This window comes from Staurois parvus, unplaced genomic scaffold, assembly GCF_062004578.1.
Source record: "Staurois parvus isolate SC_StPar_1 unplaced genomic scaffold, SC_StPar_1.0 ptg002282l, whole genome shotgun sequence".
In the NCBI taxonomy this organism is placed as follows: domain Eukaryota; kingdom Metazoa; phylum Chordata; class Amphibia; order Anura; family Ranidae; genus Staurois; species Staurois parvus.
This window is the reverse complement of record NW_028320078.1, coordinates 40,333-64,967: the sequence shown is the minus strand read 5'-3', so window position 1 is coordinate 64,967 and position 24,635 is coordinate 40,333. Positions and strand designations below refer to the sequence as shown.

At 50.2% G+C, this 24,635-nt stretch overlaps 1 protein-coding gene and 2 non-coding genes across 3 annotated transcripts in view; all 3 read left to right on the top strand.

Annotated features, from left to right (window-relative positions):
* Window positions 1–24,635, top strand: part of HECTD3 (HECT domain E3 ubiquitin protein ligase 3) — a 106,276-nt gene that overhangs the window by 61,271 nt on the left and 20,370 nt on the right. Inside the window, exons 8-16 of the mRNA XM_089665637.1 lie at window positions 3,973–4,055; window positions 6,065–6,230; window positions 8,065–8,146; window positions 8,237–8,419; window positions 12,436–12,488; window positions 14,271–14,335; window positions 17,897–18,000; window positions 19,167–19,286; window positions 22,929–23,018. Of these exons, the coding sequence (XP_089521763.1) occupies window positions 3,973–4,055; window positions 6,065–6,230; window positions 8,065–8,146; window positions 8,237–8,419; window positions 12,436–12,488; window positions 14,271–14,335; window positions 17,897–18,000; window positions 19,167–19,286; window positions 22,929–23,018 (946 nt within the window). The remainder of the gene's footprint in view (window positions 1–3,972; window positions 4,056–6,064; window positions 6,231–8,064; window positions 8,147–8,236; window positions 8,420–12,435; window positions 12,489–14,270; window positions 14,336–17,896; window positions 18,001–19,166; window positions 19,287–22,928; window positions 23,019–24,635) is intronic.
* Window positions 349–463, top strand: LOC149431349 (U5 spliceosomal RNA). Its single transcript, XR_016309324.1, has one exon. It is a non-coding gene; the product is annotated as a U5 spliceosomal RNA (small nuclear RNA).
* LOC149431348 (U5 spliceosomal RNA) lies at window positions 1,214–1,328 on the top strand. Its single transcript, XR_016309289.1, has one exon. It is a non-coding gene; the product is annotated as a U5 spliceosomal RNA (small nuclear RNA).

Genomic DNA, 24,635 nt, shown 5'->3' with positions numbered 1-24,635 from the left:
GGTATGGTGCTGGTGAAGCTCATCACTACAAGTGCCTACGGAAGCCCGCTAAAGAGCTGTAAAGACATGCAAATGAGGCCGCTCTGCCTTCTCCCATAATCCCCTGCAGTAGGCCGTCCTTTGGCTTGTCTGTATTTGCATAACCCATCGTATCTCGGGTAACATGTACTGGCATTTTTGTCTAGGTAAACCTTTTCTGGTGGTATTTGGATCTGAAGTATCCTTTTCCTTTGATTGGGTTCCGCACCTTATTTGGCTCTGTTTGTGAATGATATGAAATCAGGAGTCACCGTGAGCTGAGCAGCATCTGTGTGCCGCCGGCAACCTCGTTTAGGGCTGGGGTTCTTTATACTCTGATTTCTCTTCAGATCGTATAAATCTTTCGCCTTTTACTAAAGATTTCCGTGGAGAGGAACAACCATGAGTTTCAGAGAATTTTTTGATGCCCAGCTGATGCTGGGCTTGCTCACTTGTTGAAAAATAGATTGAGTTGCTCTGTTTTTGGATGATCTTTCGACTTTGCCAATGTTGGTGGTGGTGGTGGTGGTATTGAGGAACATGACGTAGACGCTGATCGGATTGTCTCGTTTTACCAACGGGTAATGGAGCTGTTTAAAAGTGGTTGAATTTTCTGGGCTCGGATCAAAGTTTCTGGTGTATCTAGCCAAAGCTGAACCTGCTCTAATCCTGTAGGGCTTTCCCTCGGTAGCGAAATGCGTCGCAGCATGTTGGAAGCATTTCCCGCGTTCTTCAGGTTAGCTCTTTTTGTCCTGTCGACCCGTGTGGTTCTATTGGACTGTGTGTAAGGGATCCTTCAAAAGCACAGGGTGACCTTCCATAGCCCAATTCCATTGGCATGCCCATGGTATGGTGCTGGTGAAGCTCATCACTACAAGTGCCTACCGAAGCCCGCTAAAGAGCTGTAAAGACATGCAAATGAGGTTGCTCTGCCTTCTCCCATAATCCCCTGCAGTAGGCCGTCCTTTGGCTTGTCTGTATTTGCATAACTCGAACGTATCTCGGGTAACATGTACTGGCATTTTTGTCTAGGTAAACGTTTTCTGGTGGTATTTGGATCTGAAGTATCCTTTTCCTTTGATTGGGTTCCGCACCTTATTTGGCTCTGTTTGTGAATGATATGAAATCAGGAGTCACCGTGAGCTGAGCAGCATCTGTGTGCCGCCGGCAACCTCGTTTAGGGCTGGGGTTCTTTATACTCTGGTTTCTCTTCAGATCGTATAAATCTTTCGCCTTTTACTAAAGATTTCCGTGGAGAGGAACAACCATGAGTTTCAGAGAATTTTTTGATGCCTAGCTGATGCTGGGCTTGCTCACTTGTTGAAAAATAGATTGAGTTGCTCTGTTTTTGGAAGATCTTTCGACTTGGCCAATGTTGGTGGTGGTGAGGAACATGACGTAGACACTGATTGGTACAGGAGATAACCAGAGACTGCGGACCTTTGGGGAGGGGGAGCGGGTACCTGAATTTGACAGGTACTCGCTCCCACTTCTTCAGAGTTTTCCTCCTTTTATTGTGGGCACCTGGCTTTGCTTGGTGCCCTCTGCGCATGCGCAAAAAGCTCTGTGCTTTGTGATTGGTCCGGCGTCTTCTGGGATCTTTCATGTGTCCCAGAACATGCCGGATCATTCACAAATCGCAGAGCTTTTCGCGCATGCTCACTGGGCACCCGGCTGTCACAGATGCCTGCGCGGGAAGACTGGACAGCGCTGGACCGAGGATCAGGTAAGGTCCTGCTGCAGAGAAGAGCTGAGCGGTGTCAGCGGCAGGAATACCGGACCGGCCGCTGTATATTTGCTCCATAAGATGCACTGACGGGGAGTGCATCTTATGGAGAGAAATATTCGGTAATTGTATGTGCATTCAAAAAATGTCGATATTATTTTTAAAGACATGCAGTATATTTGAAAATGTATTTGTAAAAATATTTCAGATATTTTGTAATAAAAGCACATTTCAGCCTACAGTATATATATGTATACTGAATACAGAGACAGTTGTAGCAATTCAAATGTATGTCAATGTATTCGGTATGAATATTTTTAAAATATGTTTCAAATATATATTTCTTCCATGGATGTTCCTGCTTGTTCAGAGACATTGTGATCGTTCCGAATTAATGTTACATTTGTTGTAAAAATCTTGTGTGCAAAAACCACCATTTCTCCTATTGTGATACAATGTATATAAAAATCAAATAATTGCTGCACTTTTTAGTATTCGATTACATTTTTTGTAGTTGAAGAATTTTTGATAATGAAATGAATGAGTGTGATTAAGTTTTAAAATCTTTTTTTTTCTTCTTACTGGCAGTATTATTGTTTTTTTTTTTTGTTTTTGTTTTTGTTTTCTCTGTGGTCTTTAGTTGATAAATTTTCATTTCTTTTTTTTTTCTGATTGTGAGGACATCGTATATGGAGATCATTTTTTTATTTTTATAAAAAAATAATTATAAACAATGTAAAGGTTAAAAAAAGTATAAACTATATAAAATAGTTTTTTGTTAACTGTTAACCATAACACTTCAGGTGGATAAATGTTCACAATTTCTTCTGATGACGTTAATTACAGCTTCTTCAATAAATTTAGAATGTTTTGAAAGTAGGTTTTGTAAATTCTTTTTCATCCTGCGTATTATATTTTGTATACAATCTTCATTTTTACCAATAAATGTTGACGACGAGGTGTATCCATGATGTCGGACATCAGAGTGTTTCTACTTTTCTTGCATTTCTCGATAATATAATAAGTATAAATATAATATAAAATAAATATAATGTAAAATAAATGAATATAATATAAATATAGAATAAAATAGTATAATATAAAATATTATAATATAAGTATAAAATAAATGAATATAATATAAAATAATATAATATAAAATATTAGAAATATAAAATATAATATAAAATAATGTAAATTATATAATATAAATATAAAAAAAAGTATATAATATAACATAAAATAATAAAAAATAAATTTATATAAATATAGTATAAAATGTAATAATATATGATTTTATATTGTTTATATATAAGTTTGTTTTATATTATATTTTACATTATTTTACATTTTTTTATATTTATAATATGTATATAAAGCTTCATATAGTGTGGGTACCCAATGCTGACTACCTAGGTCAGGGGGCTCAAAACACCAAAAAGTGCTTAGGGGTGTTTGTTCCCCCTTAATTCTTCCCATGTAGTGGCAGGACATCTACCCTGATTCCCCCCTCCCCCCAAGGCGCCTCACAGGTACTGAGGTTTCCACATGGTCCACTTAGGCAGACCTAGACCTGGCGGACCCCTTTCCTTGTGGCTGCCCGAAGCCAACCACCAAGTACTAGGTCAGGGGGCTCTCTGGGGGAGGCTGAGCCAAGGAGTATGCAAATTAGAGTGGTCCTTTGTGATTGGATCTGAGCACTGCAACTTAGTATGCAAATTAGGGTGACCATGGTCCTTTGCAATTCCTTTGGCTAAGATCAAGTGTAGTATCTGTTCTCAGTGTCCAGTAGGAGGCGCTCCACCATCATTCTTGCTTCTTGGCGAACTTCGTGATGGCTGAGCCATGAAGAAAGGAGTATGTAAATTAGGGTGCAATTGGACAGAACACTCTTAGTATTCAAATTAGTGTGACCTTTGCACCATGGTCTCCTCCGCACCTCTGCGGACTTAAAAATAAAATAAAAAAATGATGAGCCTTCCCACCAGCCATGATCTGCCTGCATTGAATAGATAATCTTAGAGACCCAGTGATGGCATCACTCATTCTAAAATAAGATAAGATATCACGATGACGGAAAGGTTCAAAAACAAAAAAAACAATAAAATGTTGATGAGGAAACATGGGAGGCAAAATATAAGCAGATTAAACTGTAACGTCACATCTTATAGTGACCATCGCAGCTCTCTGACTTTCTCTGACTTTCTCTTCCTCTCTCCTGTTGATAGTAATTTGATTGGTGATGTCTGTATCCTGGAAGATATGATGTGTCACCTGCCGCTCATCGAGATCCGCATAACAGAGTGTTTCGGTGAGTAGATGCAACAAATCCGTTCCATCGCAAAGCTTCCAAAGTAACACAAAGGGGCCTTATTTATTTCCTATGATCATCAGCTCCATCCAGTGGCCATAATGTGGTATTTTCATGATTGAGTTATTCCAGGAAAAACATCTCATTATGTCCACTAGATGGAGCTGATGATCGTAGGAAATACACATAGTAGGGTTGAAGATCAGGTACTGATGCTGGATGAGAAGACCTGGCTCACCATCATCGGTCCACTTCATCGGTCCACTTCATCCCAAAGATGTTCAGTAGGGTCGAGGTCAGGACAATCAAGTTCCTCCACACCAAACTGGACCACCCATGTCTTTATGGAGCTGGCTCTACTCTACCCCTCCCCCCCCCCCCGCCCTCCTTTTGTGGCTATAACATCCTCCAGTCTTCTGGGAAGTGCCCATTTCTAATGGGATGAGAAGACCTGGCTCACCACTGGTGTTCCAATTCATCCCAAAGATGTTCAGTAGGGTAAGGACTCTGTACAGGACAATCGAGTTCCTCCACACCAAACTGGACCACCCGTGTCTTTATGGAGCTGGCTCTACTCTACCTCCCCCCCAGCCCTCCTTATGTGGCTATAACATCCTCCAGTCTTCTGGCAAGTGCCCATTCCTAATGGGATGAGAAGACCTGGCTCACCTCTGGTGTTCCAATTCATCCCAAAGATGTTCAGTAGGGTGGAGGTCAGGACTCTATACAGGACACTCGAGTTCCTCCACACCAAACTGGTCAAACCATGTCCCTATTGAGCTTGCTCTACTCTTATGGAAAGGCTTCCCACAAAATTTTAAAGTATTTCTGTGTGAATTTGTGTCCAATGAGCCAATGGAACATTTGTGAGGTCAGGTATTGAGGTTGGGTGAGAAGACCTGGCTAACCATTGGCTTTCCAATTTATCCCAAAGGTTTTCAATAGGGAATTTGTGCTTATTTTTGAGGTCAAGTATTAGTGTTGGATGAGAAGAAGACCTGGCTCACCACTGGTGTTCTAATTCATCCCAAAGGTGTTCAGTAGGGTCGAGGTCAGGGGTCTTTGCAGAATACTCAAGTTCTTCCACACCAAACTGGTCCAGCCATGTCTTTATTGAGCTGGCTCTACTCTTATGGAAAGGTTCACCCCAAATGTTTTAGTATTTCTGTGTGAATTTGTGTCCAATCAGCTAATGGAACATTTCTGAGGTCAGGTATTGAGGTTGGGTGAGAAGACCTGGCTAACCATTGGCTTTACAAATTATCCCAAAGGTGTTCAATAGGGTTGAGATCAAGGTACTCCAGTTTCTCCACCCATCATGACCTTGTATATGACCTTGTAGGTCATCCCATTCGAAAACCATGGTTGTTAATATGGTTATAATCTCCTCCACTCTTCTGAGAAGACTTTCCACAAGATTTTGGATGGTGTCTGTGGGAATTTCTGTCCATGAGAACACCTGGCTCACAACTAGCATTCCATTTCATTCCAAAGGTGTTTAGTAGGGTTGAGGTCAGGTACAGATGTTAGATGAGACCTGGCTTACATTTTGGACCCCCGCAGAAAAAAAAATAGGACCTGGCTTACCATTGGCATTCCAATTCATCCCAAAGGTGTTCAGTAGGGTTGAGGTCAGGGGTCTGTGCAGCACACTTGAGTTCCTTCACATCAAACTGGTCAAACCATGTCTTTATGGAGCTGGCTTTGTACACAGGGAACAGTCATGGGGGGACAGAAATGGGCCTTCACAAAACTGTTACCACAAGGTTGAAAGATCACAAACTTTGTAAATTGTAGTATTAACAGGACCCTTCAATGGACCCCTGACCTGAACTCCATAATTTGGAAGGGTATCCACGTTTTTGACCATATAATGTATGTTGACATGTCTTACATCGTGGCAGTATAATATACAGGATCCAGTCATCCCTAACAACCAATCAGCACTCATATTTTGCTGTTCTCGTCTATTGCACTCCAATGACCTGTTCTTATGGATCTTCCTGCAGATGAAGGGATTGATGTCCGATTACGAGGAATAAAGATCAAGTCCTCCAAGGAAAGGGACTTGGGCCTCAGGGCTGACATGTTCCTTCCCCCTAACCTGGTACGATACCCGCGACTGGAGGCCATTGACCCCGACGTCCTGTACAGGAGAGCCATAATCCTCCAGAGGTCAGATTTGCAACAAATGTTCTTCCTGTACCCCAATTGGATGGTTCATGTCTGAAAGATACTGGAGCAAGTTCAGGAGACATTTTTTGTTTTAGCTTTGAAATGAATGAATGGAATTAGAACATTTATTGAGTATTACTACTACCACAGTTTCCATTAACCCCTTCCCGTCCAGCAGAAATACTGCTACAGGGCGTCACGGGTGCGCAGAAGCGGCCACGGCTGTCAATCACCGGGTCCCAGTGATCACTGAGTTTTACCAATGGGGGAGACAATACAGATCTCGAATACGAGGAATAAAGATCAAGTCCTCCAAGGAAGAGGGACTTGGGCCTCAGGGTTGACATGTTTGTTCCCCCTAACCTGGTACATTGCTTTGTATGGCTCTGCAGCTTTGGACAGCCATTGGTTGTGGGGCCAAAAGGAGAGTTCAGAGTCCAGGATCACCCTGGCATGCGGGGACGGGTTGATGGTCGAGCCGTTGATTTTGACAGAGGGGGAAGAGTCACCTGGGGGAGGAAATATTATGAGCTGTTATGAGAGGATAGATTGATTCTCAGGAAGTGGTGTGCCATCCAGGCTGATATGTCTGTTAGTAGATTGGTGATGGTGAGGAGACTGATGGAGTGAGCTGAGGAGTAGACACACAGATTTGGGTGCAGGGGCGGACTGACCATTTGGAAACTCGGGCACTGCCCGAGGGCCCGGGGTCAGTAGGGGGCCCCATGAGATGCCCCTCGTACCTTTTTCATAGGCTTTTTTGAGTTTGGGTAAGGACACAGGGGCCCCATGATCCCCTATTGCCCGGAGGCCCCATGAGTTGTCAGTCCGCCCCTATTTGGGTGTCATCTGCATACAAATGGTATTGAAAACCATGGGAGGCAATCAATGGACCCAGAGAGGAGGTGTAGATTGAGAATAGGAGGAGGTCCCAGAACAGAACCTTGGGGAACCCCAACAGATAAAGGAAGAGAACAGGTCCCAGAGCAGAACCTTAGAGAACCCTAACAGAAAAAGCAAGAGAACAGGTCCCAGAACAGAACCTTGCGGAACCCCAACAGAAAAATGAAGAGAACAGGGCCCAGAACAGAACCTTGGGGAACCCCAACAGAAAAAGGAAGAGAACAGGTCCCAGAACAGAACCTTGGGGAACCCCAACAGAGAAAGGAAGAGAACAGGTCCCAGAACAGAACCTTGGGGAACCCCAACAGAGAAAGGAAGAGAACAGGTCCCAGAACAGAACCTTGGGGAACCCCAACAGAGAGAGGAAGAGGAAGTAGAATTGTAAGTGACACTGAAGGTGCAATGGGATAGGTAGGATGAGAACCAACGAAGGGCGCAGTCATGGAGACCAAAGGAGTAGAGTTTTTTGAGGAGGAGGAGGGAGTGGTTCACTGTGTCAAAGGCATGAGTGGTCTTCAGGACTTGGACAATGGGGATTCCACTTACATGTAGTTCACCTGGTCTATTCTCATGTATCACTTGCTCGTCCTGACTGACTGCTTCATGTTGGATATTAGAATTGTATGTTTTAAACTATTTTGTACACAATTAAATATATTTTTGTAATTTAAATTGTAGTGTAAGGTGTCTAAAAAGTCCATGCAAGTCCCTAATTAGTTAGGTTCCAATTGGTCAGTTATTTAGGACTTGGCACAGCCCTATCAAGAACCCCACCCGTAGCTGCCACCCTATGTGTGTTTTTTGGTGTGTTCTCCAATATAGTCACTTTTCGACACCCATGAGCGTTGGCCCAACCCTGTAGGACTGTATAATATGATGATGTCTAGAATGATCCAGTGACCAGCCAATCTCCTCCTGTCCTCTTCCCCAGGTTTGTCAGGCTTCTAGACAACGTCATCCATCACCTCGTCCCCACCTGGGACCACAGCATCGGCACTTTCAGCCAGCTTAAGGTGAGGGTTTATTACGGTCCGCTTCCCAGAACGAATGTTAGGCCTTTCTCGTATAGATTCACCCCACTAAGCACCCCGTGTACTCTGCAGCACATCAAGCAGTTCCTGTTGATGTCGAAACGCCGCTCTGCGCTCATCACTCAGTGCTTGAAGGACTCGGAGACCACCAAACCCAACATCATGCCTCGTTTGTACATCAACCGCCGGCTGGCCGTGGAGCACCGTGATAGCCCTGCGTTAGACCCCACCTACAAGAAGACCGTGTTCAGCCAGGTATGGGGGTTCTGATTGATGGATCTGCAGATAGTGAAGGGGTAATGTATAAGGAGGGGGGGGGGGGGTGACTATAACCACAAGGCCTGGAGGGCAGAGGGGGCCCGGGTGGGATCCTGAAAAGGATAAAACTTGGATTCTGATTCATTCACTTCCCTCCACCCTCTTCCCAACTGCTGGCTTTGAAAAGTAAGGACTGTTTTCTATGTATCACCCACCCAAACCAAAGAATTCCAGGAATGGATATATTATACGGTTACATTGTTTCAGCTTGGACCAATATACAGTAACTATATACTGTATATACCCTACCTGTGAGATCACTCTAGAACAGCCTTCCTCAATGATATCACCCAAGAAGAACCCCTGAAATAAATTTGAGATTTCAAGGAAATCTTTCTAAAACCAATTCATTGTGTCCCTTACATTGGGGGTCAGTGGGAAGAATGTCCCTTACATTGGGGGTCAGTGGGAAGAATGTCCCTTACATTGGGGGTCAGTGGGAAGAATGTCCCTCACATTGGTGGTCAGTGGGAAGAACGTCCCTTACATTGGGATCAGTGGGAAGAATGTCCCTTACATTGGGGGGTCAGTGGGAAGAATGTCCCTTACATTGGGGGTCAGTGGGAAGAACGTCCCTTACATTGGGGATCAGTGGGAAGAACGTCCCTTACATTGGGGATCAGTGGGAAGAATGTCCCTTACATTGGGGGTCAGTGGGAAGAATGTCCCTTACATTGGGGGGTCAGTGGGAAGAACGTCCCTTACATTGGGGATCAGTGGGAAGAATGTCCCTTACATTGGGGGTCAGTGGGAAGAATGTCCCTTACATTGGGGGTTAGTGGGAAGAATGTCCCTTACATTGGGGGTCAGTGGGAAGAATGTCCCTTACATTGGGGGTTAGTGGGAAGAATGTCCCTTACATTGGGGGTCAGTGGGAAGAATGTCCCTTACATTGGGGGTTAGTGGGAAGAATGTCCCTTACATTGGGGGTCAGTGGGAAGAATGTCCCGTACATTGGGGGGTCAGTGGGAAGAATGTCCCTTACATTGGGGGTCAGTGGGAAGAATGTCCCTTACATTGGGGGTCAGTGGGAAGAATGTCCCTTACATTGGTGGTCAGTGGGAAGAATGTCCCTTACATTGGGGGTCAGTGGGAAGAATGTCCCTTACATTGGGGATCAGTGGGAAGAATGTCCCTTACATTGGGGGTCAGTGGGAAGAATGTCCCTTACATTGGGGGTTAGTGGGAAGAATGTCCCTTACATTGGGGGTCAGTGGGAAGAATGTCCCTTACATTGGGGGTTAGTGGGAAGAATGTCCCTTACATTGGGGGTCAGTGGGAAGAATGTCCCTTACATTGGGGGTTAGTGGGAAGAATGTCCCTTACATTGGGGGTCAGTGGGAAGAATGTCCCGTACATTGGGGGGTCAGTGGGAAGAATGTCCCTTACATTGGGGGTCAGTGGGAAGAATGTCCCTTACATTGGGGGTCAGTGGGAAGAATGTCCCTTACATTGGTGGTCAGTGGGAAGAATGTCCCTTACATTGGGGGTCAGTGGGAAGAATGTCCCTTACATTGGGGGTCAGTGGGAAGAATGTCCCTTACATTGGGGGGTCAGTGGGAAGAATGTCCCGTACATTGGGGGTCAGTGGGAAGAATGTTGGCCTGGGCACTATGTGGGCACCATCAGATGGGAGGTCAATCAGTCACAACCCTGGCAGCCTCCTGAGGAACCCTGGCTGAGAAGCTGGAAATCATTGTATAGACACCAATACTCCAGTGATCTCTCCTTGCTCCCGGGCCCCTGGTTCTGGGTTCCAGGTTCCGGGGTCCCGGGCCGAGCAGCTGATTTTCTGCATTCTGAAGACAGGAAGTCAGCCAATCGGCTCGGGCAACATTCAGCGTTCGCTTTACATTTTCTCAATGGATGCAAAGTATCCTCTAGTTGGACGAAGTGGTGTGGCAAGAGGGGTGACGTCCGCCTCGTCCAATCAGAGAACGCTTTGTATTTGTTTCTCTGCGTTCATGTTTAATCCTTCCTTGTGCTGACATCCAAAAGCCCCGACAACGCTGCTGGGTCCGCCATCTTGGATGTGGTGACAATCTGTAGTATTCCCTGCTACCTAATAATTTATGAAAGGGAGGGGCAGAGGAGCTGGGCCAGCTTCCAAGGGAGAGGGCTATGACGTGCAAAGAAAGGGGGGGGGAGGTGTCTGTGCCAGGGAATTGAATAGTCTAATTTTCTGGTTCGATATCACATTGCAGGTGAGTGAAAAAATCATTTTCAGGAAAAAAACGGCAAGTAAGTAGAGTGGTGACAGGATCTCTTTAAATAATTAATACGAGCCTTTGTATTGGACAGTGCAGGGGTGCGCAGAGATCAGAGGGGTGCGCAGAGATCAGAGGGGTGCGCAGAGATCAGAGGGGTGCGCAGAGATCAGAGGGGTGCGCAGAGATCAGAGGGGTGCGCAGAGATCATCAGAGGGGTGCGCAGAGATCATCAGAGGGGTGCGCAGAGATCATCAGAGGGGTGCGCAGGGAACATCAGAGGGGTGCGCAGGGAACATCAGAGGGGTGCGCAGGGAACATCAGAGGGGTGCGCAGGGAACATCAGAGGGGTGCGCAGGGATCATCAGAGGGGTGCGCAGGGGACATCAGAGGGCTGCGTAGGGAACATCAGAGGGGTGCGCAGAGGACATCAGAGGGCTGCGTAGGGAACATCAGAGGGCTGCGTAGGGAACATCAGAGGGCTGCGTAGGGAACATCAGAGGGCTGCGTAGGGAACATCAGAGGTGTGCACAGAGGACATCAGAGGGGTGCGCAGAGATCATCAGAGGGGTGCGCAGAGATCATCAGAGGGGTGCGCGGAGATCATCAGAGGGGTGCGCGGAGATCATCAGAGGGGTGCGCGGAGATCATCAGAGGGGTGCGCGGAGATCATCAGAGGGGTGCGCGGAGATCATCAGAGGGGTGCGCGGAGATCATCAGAGGGGTGCGCGGAGATCATCAGAGGGGTGCGCAGAGATCATCAGAGGGGTGCGCAGAGGTGCATTTTGGGCAGAAAATATATTCTGCCAGAAAATTTTTTTTGGGGGAAAAGGGGTCTTTTTTTTCAGCTGAACTGAATAAATAAAAATAAATAGATAAATAATTCCCAATAATCGCAATTCTACATTTATATAAAAAAACGAGTAAAATGTAATTTTTAAAGTACAACCTGCAGTGTGATCTCCTGAATGTTTGTTACATTGTTTCAGCAGTTTGTAATCCCCCTACAGCAGCAGAGAGGGGGAGGGGCAAGACTTGGGGCCAATCAGGCATCCCGCATGCAAATGTGCTGACAGGCAGACCCAATCAGTCTGTTGCTGGCCCTTCACTGTCCAATCACAGGGCGGGAGGAGGGGAGGTGACCTGGCTGTGTTGCGTATCTGCAGCAGAGAACCGTCTGGTCTCTAGATTGGCTACGCTGTACGGCAGAGCTGTGAAAATGTCAGAACTGGACGGACAGAAACGAAAAAATCGAGTAGAACCCCGATATATATATTTCCGTGGTGAACCCCGATATATATATTTCCATGGTGAACCCCGATATATGTAGTTCCGTGGTGAACCCCGATATGTGTATTTCCGTGGTGAACCCCGATATATGTATTTCCGTGGTGAACCCCGATATGTGTATTTCCGTGGTGAACCCCGATATATGTATTTCCGTGGTGAACCCCGATATGTGTATTTCCGTGGTGAACCCCGATATGTGTATTTCCGCGGTGAACCCCGATATATGTATTTCAGTGGTGAACCCCGATATGTGTATTTCCGTGGTGAACCCCGATATGTGTATTTCCGTGGTGAACCCCGATATGTGTATTTCCGTGGTGAACCCCGATATATGTATTTCCGCGGTGAACCCCGATATATGTATTTCCGTGGTGAATGTTGGTGTTTGCCTGGAGTTCATCTTTCTGAAATGTAAATCCTTTGTTTCCTTCTGTTCTCTGTGTCTGATGACGTCAGGTGTACGAGGGTCTGAAGCCCACCGATAAGTCGGAGAAGCCCCTGGACTACAGGTCAGTGTGGGATTGTATCCGGGAAACACCGATCTGCCCAACTAACCAATCATTCCCATCCGGGGACCTAGAGATGTAAAAATCCGACCCTCCTTACATACGGATACAAGAAACATGGCTGAGGGCCACGAAATGCTGTCTGGGGGTGCCCCTACCCTACAGGTACATTATATATCTGGGGGCGCCCCTACCCTACAGGTACATTATATATCTGGGGCGCCCCTACCCTACAGGTACATTATATATCTGGGGGTGCCCCTACCCTACAGGTACATTATATATCTGGGGGTGCCCCTACCCTACAGGTACATTATATATCTGGGGGTGCCCCTACCCTACAGGTACATTATATATGTGGGGGCGCCCCTACCCTTCAGGTACATTATATATCTGGGGGCGCCCCTACCCTTCAGGTACATTATATATCTGGGGGCGCCCCTACCCTTCAGGCACATTATATATCTGGGGGCGCCCCTACCCTTCAGGCACATTATATATCTGGGGGCGCCCCTACCCTTCAGGCACATTATATATCTGGGGGCGCCCCTACCCTACAGCTACATTATATATCTGGGGGCGCCCCTACCCTTCAGGTACATTATATATCTGGGGGCGCCCCTACCCTACAGGTACATTTTATATCTGGGGGCGCCCCTACCCTACAGGCACATTATATATCTGGGGGTGCCCCTACCCTACAGGCACATTATATATCTGGGGGTGCCCCTACCCTACAGGCACATTATATATCTGGGGGCGCCCCTACCCTTCAGGTACATTATATATCTGGGGGCGCCCCTACCCTACAGGCACATTATATATCTGGGGGCGCCCCTACCCTACAGGCACATTATATATCTGGGGGCGCCCCTACCCTACAGGCACATTATATATCTGGGGGCGCCCCTACCCTTCAGGTACATTTTATATCTGGGGGCGCCCCTACCCTTCAGGTACATTATATATCTGGGGGTGCCCCTACCCTACAGGTACATTTTATATCTGGGGCGCCCCTACCCTACAGGCACATTATATATCTGGGGGCGCCCCTACCCTACAGGTACATTATATATCTGGGGGCGCCCCTACCCTACAGCTACATTATATATCTGGGGGCGCCCCTACCCTTCAGGTACATTATATATCTGGGGGCGCCCCTACCCTACAGGTACATTATATATCTGGGGGCGCCCCTACCCTACAGGTACATTTTATATCTGGGGGCGCCCCTACCCTACAGGCACATTATATATCTGGGGGCGCCCCTACCCTACAGGTACATTATATATCTGGGGGCGCCCCTACCCTACAGGCACATTATATATCTGGGGGCGCCCCTACCCTACAGGCACATTTTATATCTGGGGGTGCCCCTACCCTACAGGCACATTATATATCTGGGGGCGCCCCTACCCTACAGGCACATTATATATCTGGGGGCGCCCCTACCCTACAGGCACATTATATATCTGGATGTCGCTGTGCTCTGCACACTCACCTCTGTATAGATGGGCACTGTGGTGAAATTGTTGCAATTTAAACGTCTTATATTATAAATAGATGATAAAGTGTGAAATTATTTCTGGACGTCTTCACATTGTCCTCCTGAAGGTCGATATTTGAATCGATTTTCTGCTCTGTTACGTGATCTGGCTGCTCATCGCGCAAAGCCCCCCGAATTTCCCGTCCCTCCCCCCCGTCTATCCCCCGCCTCCCGAATTTCCCGCCCCTCCCCCGCCTCCCAATACTTGGGCTCTGATCATGGTGTTTTGTGACCTCCAGGTGGCCGGTGCGATATGACCAATGGTGGGAATGCAAGTTCATCGCAGAGGGGATCATCGATCAAGGTAGGTCCTGAGGTCCCGATAAATACAACATTGTGTAGTGTGGACGGGGCCCCCAGAAGTACAAGTCCCAGCAAGCCTCCTGTAGTGCCTGTCTAATGTTATCAGTCTGATGGGTTCCTGGCGTCACACCTACGGAATGTTATATGGGGCTCTTTGGCGATGACCCCCCCTCCCCCATATCAAGTGTGGGGGCCGCCATCGGCATAGAGAGTGTTAAAGTCCAACTGAGATGAGTCATTCCACCTCGCTCTGCACAGCTTTTCTATGGGAAGGTTCAGGTAACCTGAATACAGTGCAGGAAATGCGTATTCACTCCCCCCCGATGCTGAATGTTCGCCCCTCACACAGAGATGATCGGTCTAACAATGGAATGTTCGCCCCTCACACAGAAACGATCGGTCTAACAATGGAATGTTCGCCCCTCACACAGAAACGATCGGTCTAACAATGGAATGTTCGCCCCTCACACAGAAACGATCGGTCTAACAATGGAATGTTCGCCCCTCACACAGAGATGATCGGTCTAACAATGGAATGTTCTCCCCTCACACAGAAATGATCGGTCTAACAATGGAATGTTCGCCCCAATGTTCGCCCCTCACACAGAAATGATCGGTCTAACAATGGAATGTTCGCCCCTCACACAGAGATGATCGGTCTAACAATGGAATGTTCGCCCCTCACACAGAGATGATCGGTCTAACAATGGAATGTTCGCCCCTCACACAGAGATGATCGGTCTAACAATGGAATGTTCGCCCCTCACACAGAGATGATCGGTCTAACAATGGAATGTTCGCCCCTCACACAGAAATGATCGGTCTAACAATGGAATGTTCGCCCCTCACACAGAAATGATCGGTCTAACAATGGAATGTTCGCCCCTCACACAGAAATGATCGGTCTAACAATGGAATGTTCGCCCCTCACACAGAAACGATCGGTCTAACAATGGAATGTTCACCCCTCACACAGAAACGATCGGTCTTACAATGGAACGGTCGCCCCTCACACAGAAACGATCGGTCTAACAATGGAACGTTCGCCCCTCACACAGAAACGATCGGTCTAACAATGGAATGTTCGCCCCTCACACAGAAACGATCGGTCTAACAATGGAATGTTCGGTGTAACACTGAGAGACAGAATACAACAACAAATTCAGCAGAAATGCGTCTAACAAATGATGACGGATCTGCATGTTCATGAGGGAAAGAAGGATTTGATCCCCTTCACAAAACATGACTTAGTACTTGGTGGCAAAACCCTTGTTGGCAATCACAGAGGTCAGACGTTTCCTGGAGTTGGCCCCCAGGTTCGCACACATCTCAGGAAGGATTTTGGCCCACTCCTCTTGGCAGATCCTCTCCAAGTCATTAAGGTTTGGTGGCTGACATTTGGCAACTCGAACTTTCAGCTCCTCCACAGATTTTCAATCGGATGAAGGTGTGGAGACTGGCTAGGCCACTCCGGGACCTTAATGTGCTTCTTCTTGAGCCGCTCCTTTGTTGCCTTGGCCGTGTGTTTTGGGTCATTGTCATGCTGGAACACCCATCCACCACCCATTTCCAATGCCCTGGCTGAGGTAAGAAGGTTCTCACCCAAGATTTGAGGGTACATTGCCCCGTCCATCATCCCTTTGATGTCCCCTTAGCAGAACCCCCCCCCCCCCCAGCAGAATGTTTCCACCGCCATGTTTCACAGTTGGGATGGTGTTCTTGGGGTCATAGGCAGCATTCCTCCTCCTCCAAACACGGCAAGTTGAGTTGATGCCAAAGAGCTGGATTTTGGTCTCCTCTGACCACAACACTTCCCACCAGTCCTCCTCGGCATCATTCAGATGTTCAGTGGCAGACTTCAGACGGGCCTGGACATGGGCTTTCTTGAGCAGAGGGACCGTGCGGGCACTGCAGGATTCAGTCCTTGTCGGCCTAGTGTGTTACCAATTGTTTTCTTGGTGACTGTGGTCCCAGCTGCCTGGAGATCATTGACAAGATCCTCACGTGTAGTTCTGGGATGATTCCTCACTGTTCTCATGATCATTGACACTCCACGAGGGGAGATCTTGCATGGTGCACCAGACCTAGGGAGACTGACACTTGTTTTGTGTTTCTTCCATTTGTGAATGATTGCACCAACTGTTGTCACCTTCTCACCAAGCTGCTTGGCCATAGTTTGGTAGCCCAGTCCAGCCTTGTGTAGGTCTACCATCTTGTCCCTGACATCCTTGGACAGCTCTTTGGTCTTTGCCATGGTGGAGAGTTTGGAATCTGATGGTTTGATGGCTCCTGTGGACAGGTGTCTTTTATACAGGTAACACAATGAGATTAGCAGCACTCCCTTTAAGAGACTGCTTCTAATCTCAGGTTGTTACCTGTATGAGAGACACCTGGGAGCCAGAAATCCTGCTGAATGATAGGGGATCAAATCCTTCTTTCCCTCATGAACATGCAGATCCGTCATCATTTGTTAGACGCATTTCTGCTGAATTTGTTGCTGTATTCTGTCTCTCAGTGTTACACCGAACATTCCATTGTTAGACCGATCGTTTCTTTGTGAGGGGCGAACATTCCATTGTTAGACCGATCGTTTGTGTGTGAGGGGCGAACATTCCATTGTTAGACCGATCGTTTCTGTGTGAGGGGCGAACATTCCATTGTTAGACCGATCATTTCTGTGTGAGGGGCGAACATTCCATTGTTAGACCGATCATTTCTGTGTGAGGGGCGAACATTCCATTGTTAGACCGATCATTTCTGTGTGAGGGGCGAACATTCCATTGTTAGACCGATCGTTTGTGTGTGAGGGGCGAACATTCCATTGTTAGACCGATCGTTTGTGTGTGAGGGGCGAACATTCCATTGTTAGACCGATCGTTTGTGTGTGAGGGGCGAACATTCCATTGTTAGACCGATCATTTCTGTGTGAGGGGCGAACATTCCATTGTTAGACCGATCATTTCTGTGTGAGGGGCGAACATTCCATTGTTAGACCGATCATTTCTGTGTGAGGGGAGAACATTCCATTGTTAGACCGATCATTTCTGTGTGAGGGGAGAACATTCCATTGTTAGACCGATCATTTCTGTGTGAGGGGCGAACATTCCATTGTTAGACCGATCATTTCTGTGTGAGGGGCGAACATTCCATTGTTAGACCGATCATTTCTGTGTGAGGGGCGAACATTCCATTGTTAGACCGATCGTTTGTGTGTGAGGGGCGAACATTCCATTGTTAGACCGATCATTTCTGTGTGAGGGGCGAACATTCCATTGTTAGACCGATCATTTATGTGTGAGGGGCGAACATTCCATTGTTAGACCGATCGTTTCTGTGTGAGGGGCGAACATTCCATTGTTAGACCGATCATTTCTGTGTGAGGGGCGAACGTTCACCATCGGGGGGAGCAAATACACATTTCCTGCACTGTATATCTCACTTTAGCATTTGTGTCTTTTATTTTTTTTTATTCCAACCTGAAAAACTGCTAATGTTACCCTGAATGACCGTATAAAGTCAAATCTATGTTTGTTTCCCTTTTCTACCATTTCGGTGACTCCAGGTGGAGGATTCCGGGACAGCCTGGCTGATATTTCTGAGGAGCTGTGCCCCAGTTCTGCCGACTCCCCCGTGCCACTGCCTTTCTTTGTGCGCACATCAAACCAGGTACACCAAGGACATATACCGCAGCGCTGTACAGAGATCACTGAGCCAGAGGAGCTTACACTCTAATATCCCCTCCCCCACAGTCCCATCAGTCTCTATACCAGAGGAGCTGACACTGTAATGTCCCCTCCCCCACAGTCACATCGGTCTCTGTACCAGAAGAGCTTACACTCTAATGTCCCCTCCCCCACAGTCCCATCAGTCTCTGTACCAGAGGAGCTTACGCTCTAATGTCCCCTCCCCCGCAGTCCCATCAGTCTCTGTACCAGAGGAGCTTACGCTCTAATGTCCCCTCCCCCGCAGTCCCACCAGTCTCTGTACAGAGGAGCTTACGCTCTAAGGTCCCCTGCCCCACAGTTCCACCAGTCTCTGTACCAGAGGAGCTTACGCTCTAATGTCCCCTCCCCCACAGTCACATCAGTCTCTGTACCAGAGGAGCTTACGCTCTAATGTCCCCTCCCCCGCAGTCCCATCAGTCTCTGTACCAGAGGAGCTTACGCTCTAATGTCCCCTCCCCCACAGTCACATCAGTCTCTGTACCAGAAGGGTTTACACTCTAATGTCCCCTCCCCCACCGTTCCATCAGTCTCTGTACCAGAGGAGCTTACACTCTAATGTCCCCTCCCCCGCAGTCCCATCAGTCTCTGTACAGAGGAGCTTACACTCTAATGTCCCCTCCCCCACGGTCCCATCAGTCTCTGTACCAGAGGAGCTTACACTCTAATGTCCCCTCCCCCGCAGTCCCATCAGTCTCTGTACAGAGGAGCTTACGCTCTAATGTCCCCTCCCCCACGGTCCCATCAGTCTCTGTACCAGAGGAGCTGACACTCTAATGCCCCCCACAAACAATAGGGCAAGTTTCAGTAAAAGCTGATGGAACAATAACTGTTTCTGAGATGTAGGAGGAAACCCGCACACTGGAACTAAGTGCACATAATCACATGGGGCAACATACAAACTCCATGCAGACAGAGCACGGTCAGGATTACAGGCAGATAATGATCCTGTGCCTATGTACCGCCCCCGGAACATGTTCGGATAGAGCTGATTGGTCGTCTTTATTTATTACATTTTGTCCCGTCCTGTGAAGACGCCGATACATTGGGAGGCGCCTGTCCCCGCCTCCGCGGATCACCCATCTGACTCCACCCACATTCTTCTCCTAGGGAAACGGCACCGGAGAAGCTCGGGACATGTATGTGCCAAACCCGTCCTGCAAGGATCTGGCCAAGTACCAATGGATCGGGCAGCTGATGGGCGCGGCTCTGAGAGGGAAGGAGTTCCTGGTAAGTCGCAGATTTCGCTTTATATTCAGCGGGATCTCCAGGGCGGGATGGCCGCGGGGCAGGGTGGAGGCGGGGCGGGATGGGCTCTGGGTGGTATGGGCGTGGGACAAGATGGGAGCGAGATGGGCTCGGGGCAGGATAGGATGGGTGCGATGGGCTGGGGGCGGGATAAGTGGGATGCGCTCGGGACGAGATGGGCGCGGGGCGGGATCAGGGTGGGATGGGCTTAGGGCGGGATTGGCGTGGGGCAGGATGGGTGGGATGGGGTCGGGGTGGGATGGGCTCGGGGCGGGATGGGCTCAGGCAGGATCGGGGCGGGATGCGCTTGGGGCGGGATCGGGGCGGGATGGGTGCGATGCGCTCGGGGCGGGATTGGGGTGGGATGGGCTCGGGGCGGGATGGGGGCGAGGGGCAGGATGGGATGGGTTCGGGGCGAGATGGGTGCGATGGGCAGGATCGGGGTGCGATGGGCGAGGGGCAGGATCGGGGTGGGATGGGCTCGGGGCGGGATGGGCTCAGGCAGGATCGGGGCGGGATGCGCTTGGGGCGGGATTGGGGTGGAATGGGTGCGAGGGGCAGGATCGGAGTGGGATGGGCGAGGGGTGGGATGGGTGCGATGCGCTCGGGGCGGGATGGGCTCGGGGCAGGATCGGGGCGGGATGGGCTCGGGGCAGGATCGGGGCGGGATGGGTGCCGGGATCGCTGTAGTGGCTCCAACTACTACAACGGCTCTCTGCTCCCAGGTACGGGATATATATACTGACATCCAAGCTGAGCCAATGTAACCAGCCAATAAAAACCAGACCTGGAGCTCCACTTTAACCCCTCCCCCTCCAGAGGATCCCCCCCCCCCCCCTTCCTGACCAGGTCATTTTTTGTATTACGGCGTTGAGTTACTTTAACTGACAATTGCGCGGTCATGCAACGCCGCGCACAAATTAAATTTACATCCTTTCTTTCCCATGAATTTAGCTTTCTTTCGGCGGTATTTGATTTTCTGCGCGGCTTTTATTTTTTGTGCTGTAAAAAAAAAGACAATATTGAGAAAAAAAACAGTATTTTTGACTTTTTGATATTAATCACGTCCAGTAAAAAAAATGTAAAAAATCTAATTTCTTCATAAATTTCGGCCATAATGTCTCCCGCTCCGTGTCTTCGCTGTCACATCCCGCTCCGTGTCTTCGCTGTCACATCCCGCTCCGTGTCTTCGCTGTCACACCCCGCTCCGTGTCTTCGCTGTCACACCCCGCTCCGTGTCTTCGCTGTCACACCCCGCTCCGTGTCTTCGCTGTCACACCCCGCTCCGTGTCTTCGCTGTCACACCCCGCTCCGTGTCTTCGCTGTCACACCCCGCTCCGTGTCTTCGCTGTCACACCCCGCTCCGTGTCTTCGCTGTCACACCCCGCTCCGTGTCTTCGCTGTCACACCCCGCTCCGTGTCTTCGCTGTCACACCCCGCTCCGTGTCTTCGCTGTCACACCCCGCTCCGTGTCTTCGCTGTCACACCCCGCTCCGTGTCTTCGCTGTCACACCCCGCTCCGTGTCTTCGCTGTCACACCCCGCTCCGTGTCTTCGCTGTCACACCCCGCTCCGTGTCTTCGCTGTCACACCCCGCTCCGTGTCTTCGCTGTCACACCCCGCTCCGTGTCTTCGCTGTCACACCCCGCTCCGTGTCTTCGCTGTCACACCCCGCTCCGTGTCTTCGCTGTCACACCCCGCTCCGTGTCTTCGCTGTCACACCCCGCTCCGTGTCTTCGCTGTCACACCCCGCTCCGTGTCTTCGCTGTCACACCCCGCTCCGTGTCTTCGCTGTCACACCCCGCTCCGTGTCTTCGCTGTCACACCCCGCTCCGTGTCTTCGCTGTCACACCCCGCTCCGTGTCTTCGCTGTCACACCCCGCTCCGTGTCTTCGCTGTCACACCCCGCTCCGTGTCTTCGCTGTCACACCCCGCTCCGTGTCTTCGCTGTCACACCCCGCTCCGTGTCTTCGCTGTCACACCCCGCTCCGTGTCTTCGCTGTCACACCCCGCTCCGTGTCTTCGCTGTCACACCCCGCTCCGTGTCTCCCCTGTCACACCCCGCTCCGTGTCTCCCCTGTCACACCCCGCTCCGTGTCTCCCCTGTCACACCCCGCTCCGTGTCTCCCCTGTCACACCCCGCTCCGTGTCTCTCCTGTCACACCCCGCTCCGTGTCTCCCCTGTCACACCCCGCTCCGTGTCTCCCCTGTCACACCCCGCTCCGTGTCTCCCCTGTCACACCCCGCTCCGTGTCTCCCCTGTCACACCCCGCTCCGTGTCTCCCCTGTCACACCCCGCTCCGTGTCTCCCCTGTCACACCCCGCTCCGTGTCTCCCCTGTCACACCCCGCTCCGTGTCTCCGCTGTCACACCCCGCTCCGTGTCTCCGCTGTCACACCCCGCTCCGTGTCTCCGCTGTCACACCCCGCTCCGTGTCTCCGCTGTCACACCCCGCTCCGTGTCTTCGCTGTCACACCCCGCTCCGTGTCTTCGCTGTCACACCCCGCTCCGTGTCTTCGCTGTCACACCCCGCTCCGTGTCTTCGCTGTCACACCCCGCTCCGTGTCTTCGCTGTCACACCCCGCTCCGTGTCTTCGCTGTCACACCCCGCTCCGTGTCTTCGCTGTCACACCCCGCTCCGTGTCTTCGCTGTCACACCCCGCTCCGTGTCTTCGCTGTCACACCCCGCTCCGTGTCTTCGCTGTCACACCCCGCTCCGTGTCTCCCCTGTCACACCCCGCTCCGTGTCTCCCCTGTCACACCCCGCTCCGTGTCTCCCCTGTCACACCCCGCTCCGTGTCTCCCCTGTAACAATCCCGATACATGTAAATGAATTGGTTTACATGAAAGTTATCGCGTCTACAAATGGCGGGAGAGAGACGGGAATTTTAAATATATACTAATGGCGGCGATCAGCGACTTATAGCGGGACTGCGGCGGACATTCTGACACGGGGGGGGGGGGGGGGGACTGACTTGGTGTCACTGACATCCCCAGTGACACCAATAGAATGATCGGTGCTAATAAAAAGCCCCAACACTGTACCAATGGCACTGGGCAGGAAGGGGTTAACATCTGGGGCCATCAAAGGGTTACCTGTGTGCTGGGAGTGTCTTTCACTGTACGCATGCTGCTATGCAGAGCCATACAAAGCAGTGTGCAGGAGCTGACAGGGGAGATCTGTGTTGTTTACTTACAGTTCTCTCCCGTCAGAGATGCTCGGCGATCACCGGGTGCCGGCGACTAATCACCGGCCGGGACCTGGTGATTGACAACCGTGGCGGCGGGTATGGCACGCGCACCCCCTACCCGGAGATGCGAAATCACGCATATATATATAAACACGTGATTTGCGCACCCGTGTGTACAGCCCTGAGATCAGCTGTTTGCTTTTACCTCCCCCTGGTCACCCGCGTGAACAAGCCTTGAATCGCATTTTCAAAAAGAGCAATTCTTCCTCCGGCCATTAGAGGGCACAATACAGCGGGGGCAATCTGTCCTGTCTTTGTAATTTACCCCCCCCCCCCCCCGGCCTCCCTGCCTCCCCCTCCCTCCCAGCAATTGGCTCGGCTTGCATGGTGACCCTTATTGCTTTGAACCAAAATGATCTTCGTGTGCCCCGCAGGTCCTGGCACTGCCCGGCTTGGTGTGGAAACAGCTGACGGGAGAGGAAGTCAGTTGGAGTAAAGATTTCCCAGCGGTGGATTCCTTGTTGGTGAGATCGCCCTCCGAAAATCGTCCCCTTCCAGCTCAGACCACATGGCAACAGTGATCTCCAAACTGGGGCCCTTTGCTGCTTTTATCCGGCCCTCGGGGGACTATTTACATCCACTGACACCTATGATGGGGCCCAATTCCTCCCACTGACACCAATGATGGGGCATAATTCCTCCCACTGACACCAACAATGGGGCACTATTCCTCCCACTGACACCAATGATGGGGCATAATTCCTCCCACTGACACCTATGATGGGGCATAATTCCTCCCACTGACACCTATGATGGGGCATAATTCCTCCCACTGACACCTATGATGGGGCACTATTCCTCCCACTGACACCAATGATGGGACACTATTCCTCCCACTGACACCAATGATGGGGCACTATTCCTCCCACTGACACCAATGATGGGACACTATTCCTCCCACTGACACCAATGATGGTGCACTATTCCTCCCACTGACACCAATGATGGGGCACTATTCCTCCCACTGACACCAATGATGGGGCACTATTCCTCCCACTGACACCTATGATGGGGCACTATTCCTCCCACTGACACCAATGATGGGGCACTATTCCTCCCACTGACACCAATGATGGGGCACTATTCCTCCCACTGACACCAATGATGGGGCACTATTCCTCCCACTGACACCAATGATGGTGCACTATTCCTCCCACTGACACCAATGATGGGGCACTATTCCTCCCACTGACACCAATGATGGGGCACTATTCCTCCCACTGACACCAATGATGGGGCACTATTCCTCCCACTGACACCTATGATGGGGCACTATTCCTCCCACTGACACCAATGATGGGGCACTATTCCTCCCACTGATACCAATGATGGGGCACTATTCCTCCACTGACACCACGGGAACCGCCCCTCATTCCCCGCCAATCACACGCGTTCCGCACGGGAACCGCCCCTCATTCCCCGCCAATCACACGCGTTCCGCACGGGAACCGCCCCTCATTCCCCGCCAATCACACGCGTTTTGCACGGGAACCGCCCCGCATTCCCCGCCAATCACACGCGTTCCGCACGGGAACCGCCCCGCATTCCCCGCCAATCACACGCGATCCGCACGGGAACCGCCCCTCATTCCCCGCCAATCACACGCGTTCCGCACGGGAACCGCCCCTCATTCCCCGCCAATCACACGCGATCCGCACGGGAACCGCCCCGCATTCCCCCCCAATCACACGCGTTCCGCACGGGAACCGCCCCTCATTCCCCGCCAATCACACGCGATCCGCACGGGAACCGCCCCTTATTCCCCACAAATCACATGCGTTCCGCACAGGAACCGCCCCTCATTCCCCGCCAATCACATGCGTTTGTGTGCGGTGCGATCGGAGTCGTACATTTTGGCTGTAATCGCACCAAGAACACGCAGGACCCTTCTTTGGGTCGGCACTAGAATCGGGTCACACGGGTACTCACACCTCTGGGATCCGATTCTGCACATCACACTGCGGTTTGCGGACTGATTTCAGGGTGTCGTGAACTGAACCCCCCCCCACCCCCCCCCCCGCAGCAGTTCTCATGAATGGGGGGCGATTCTGGAATTGTCACTGAAAACGCTGTAAATTCCT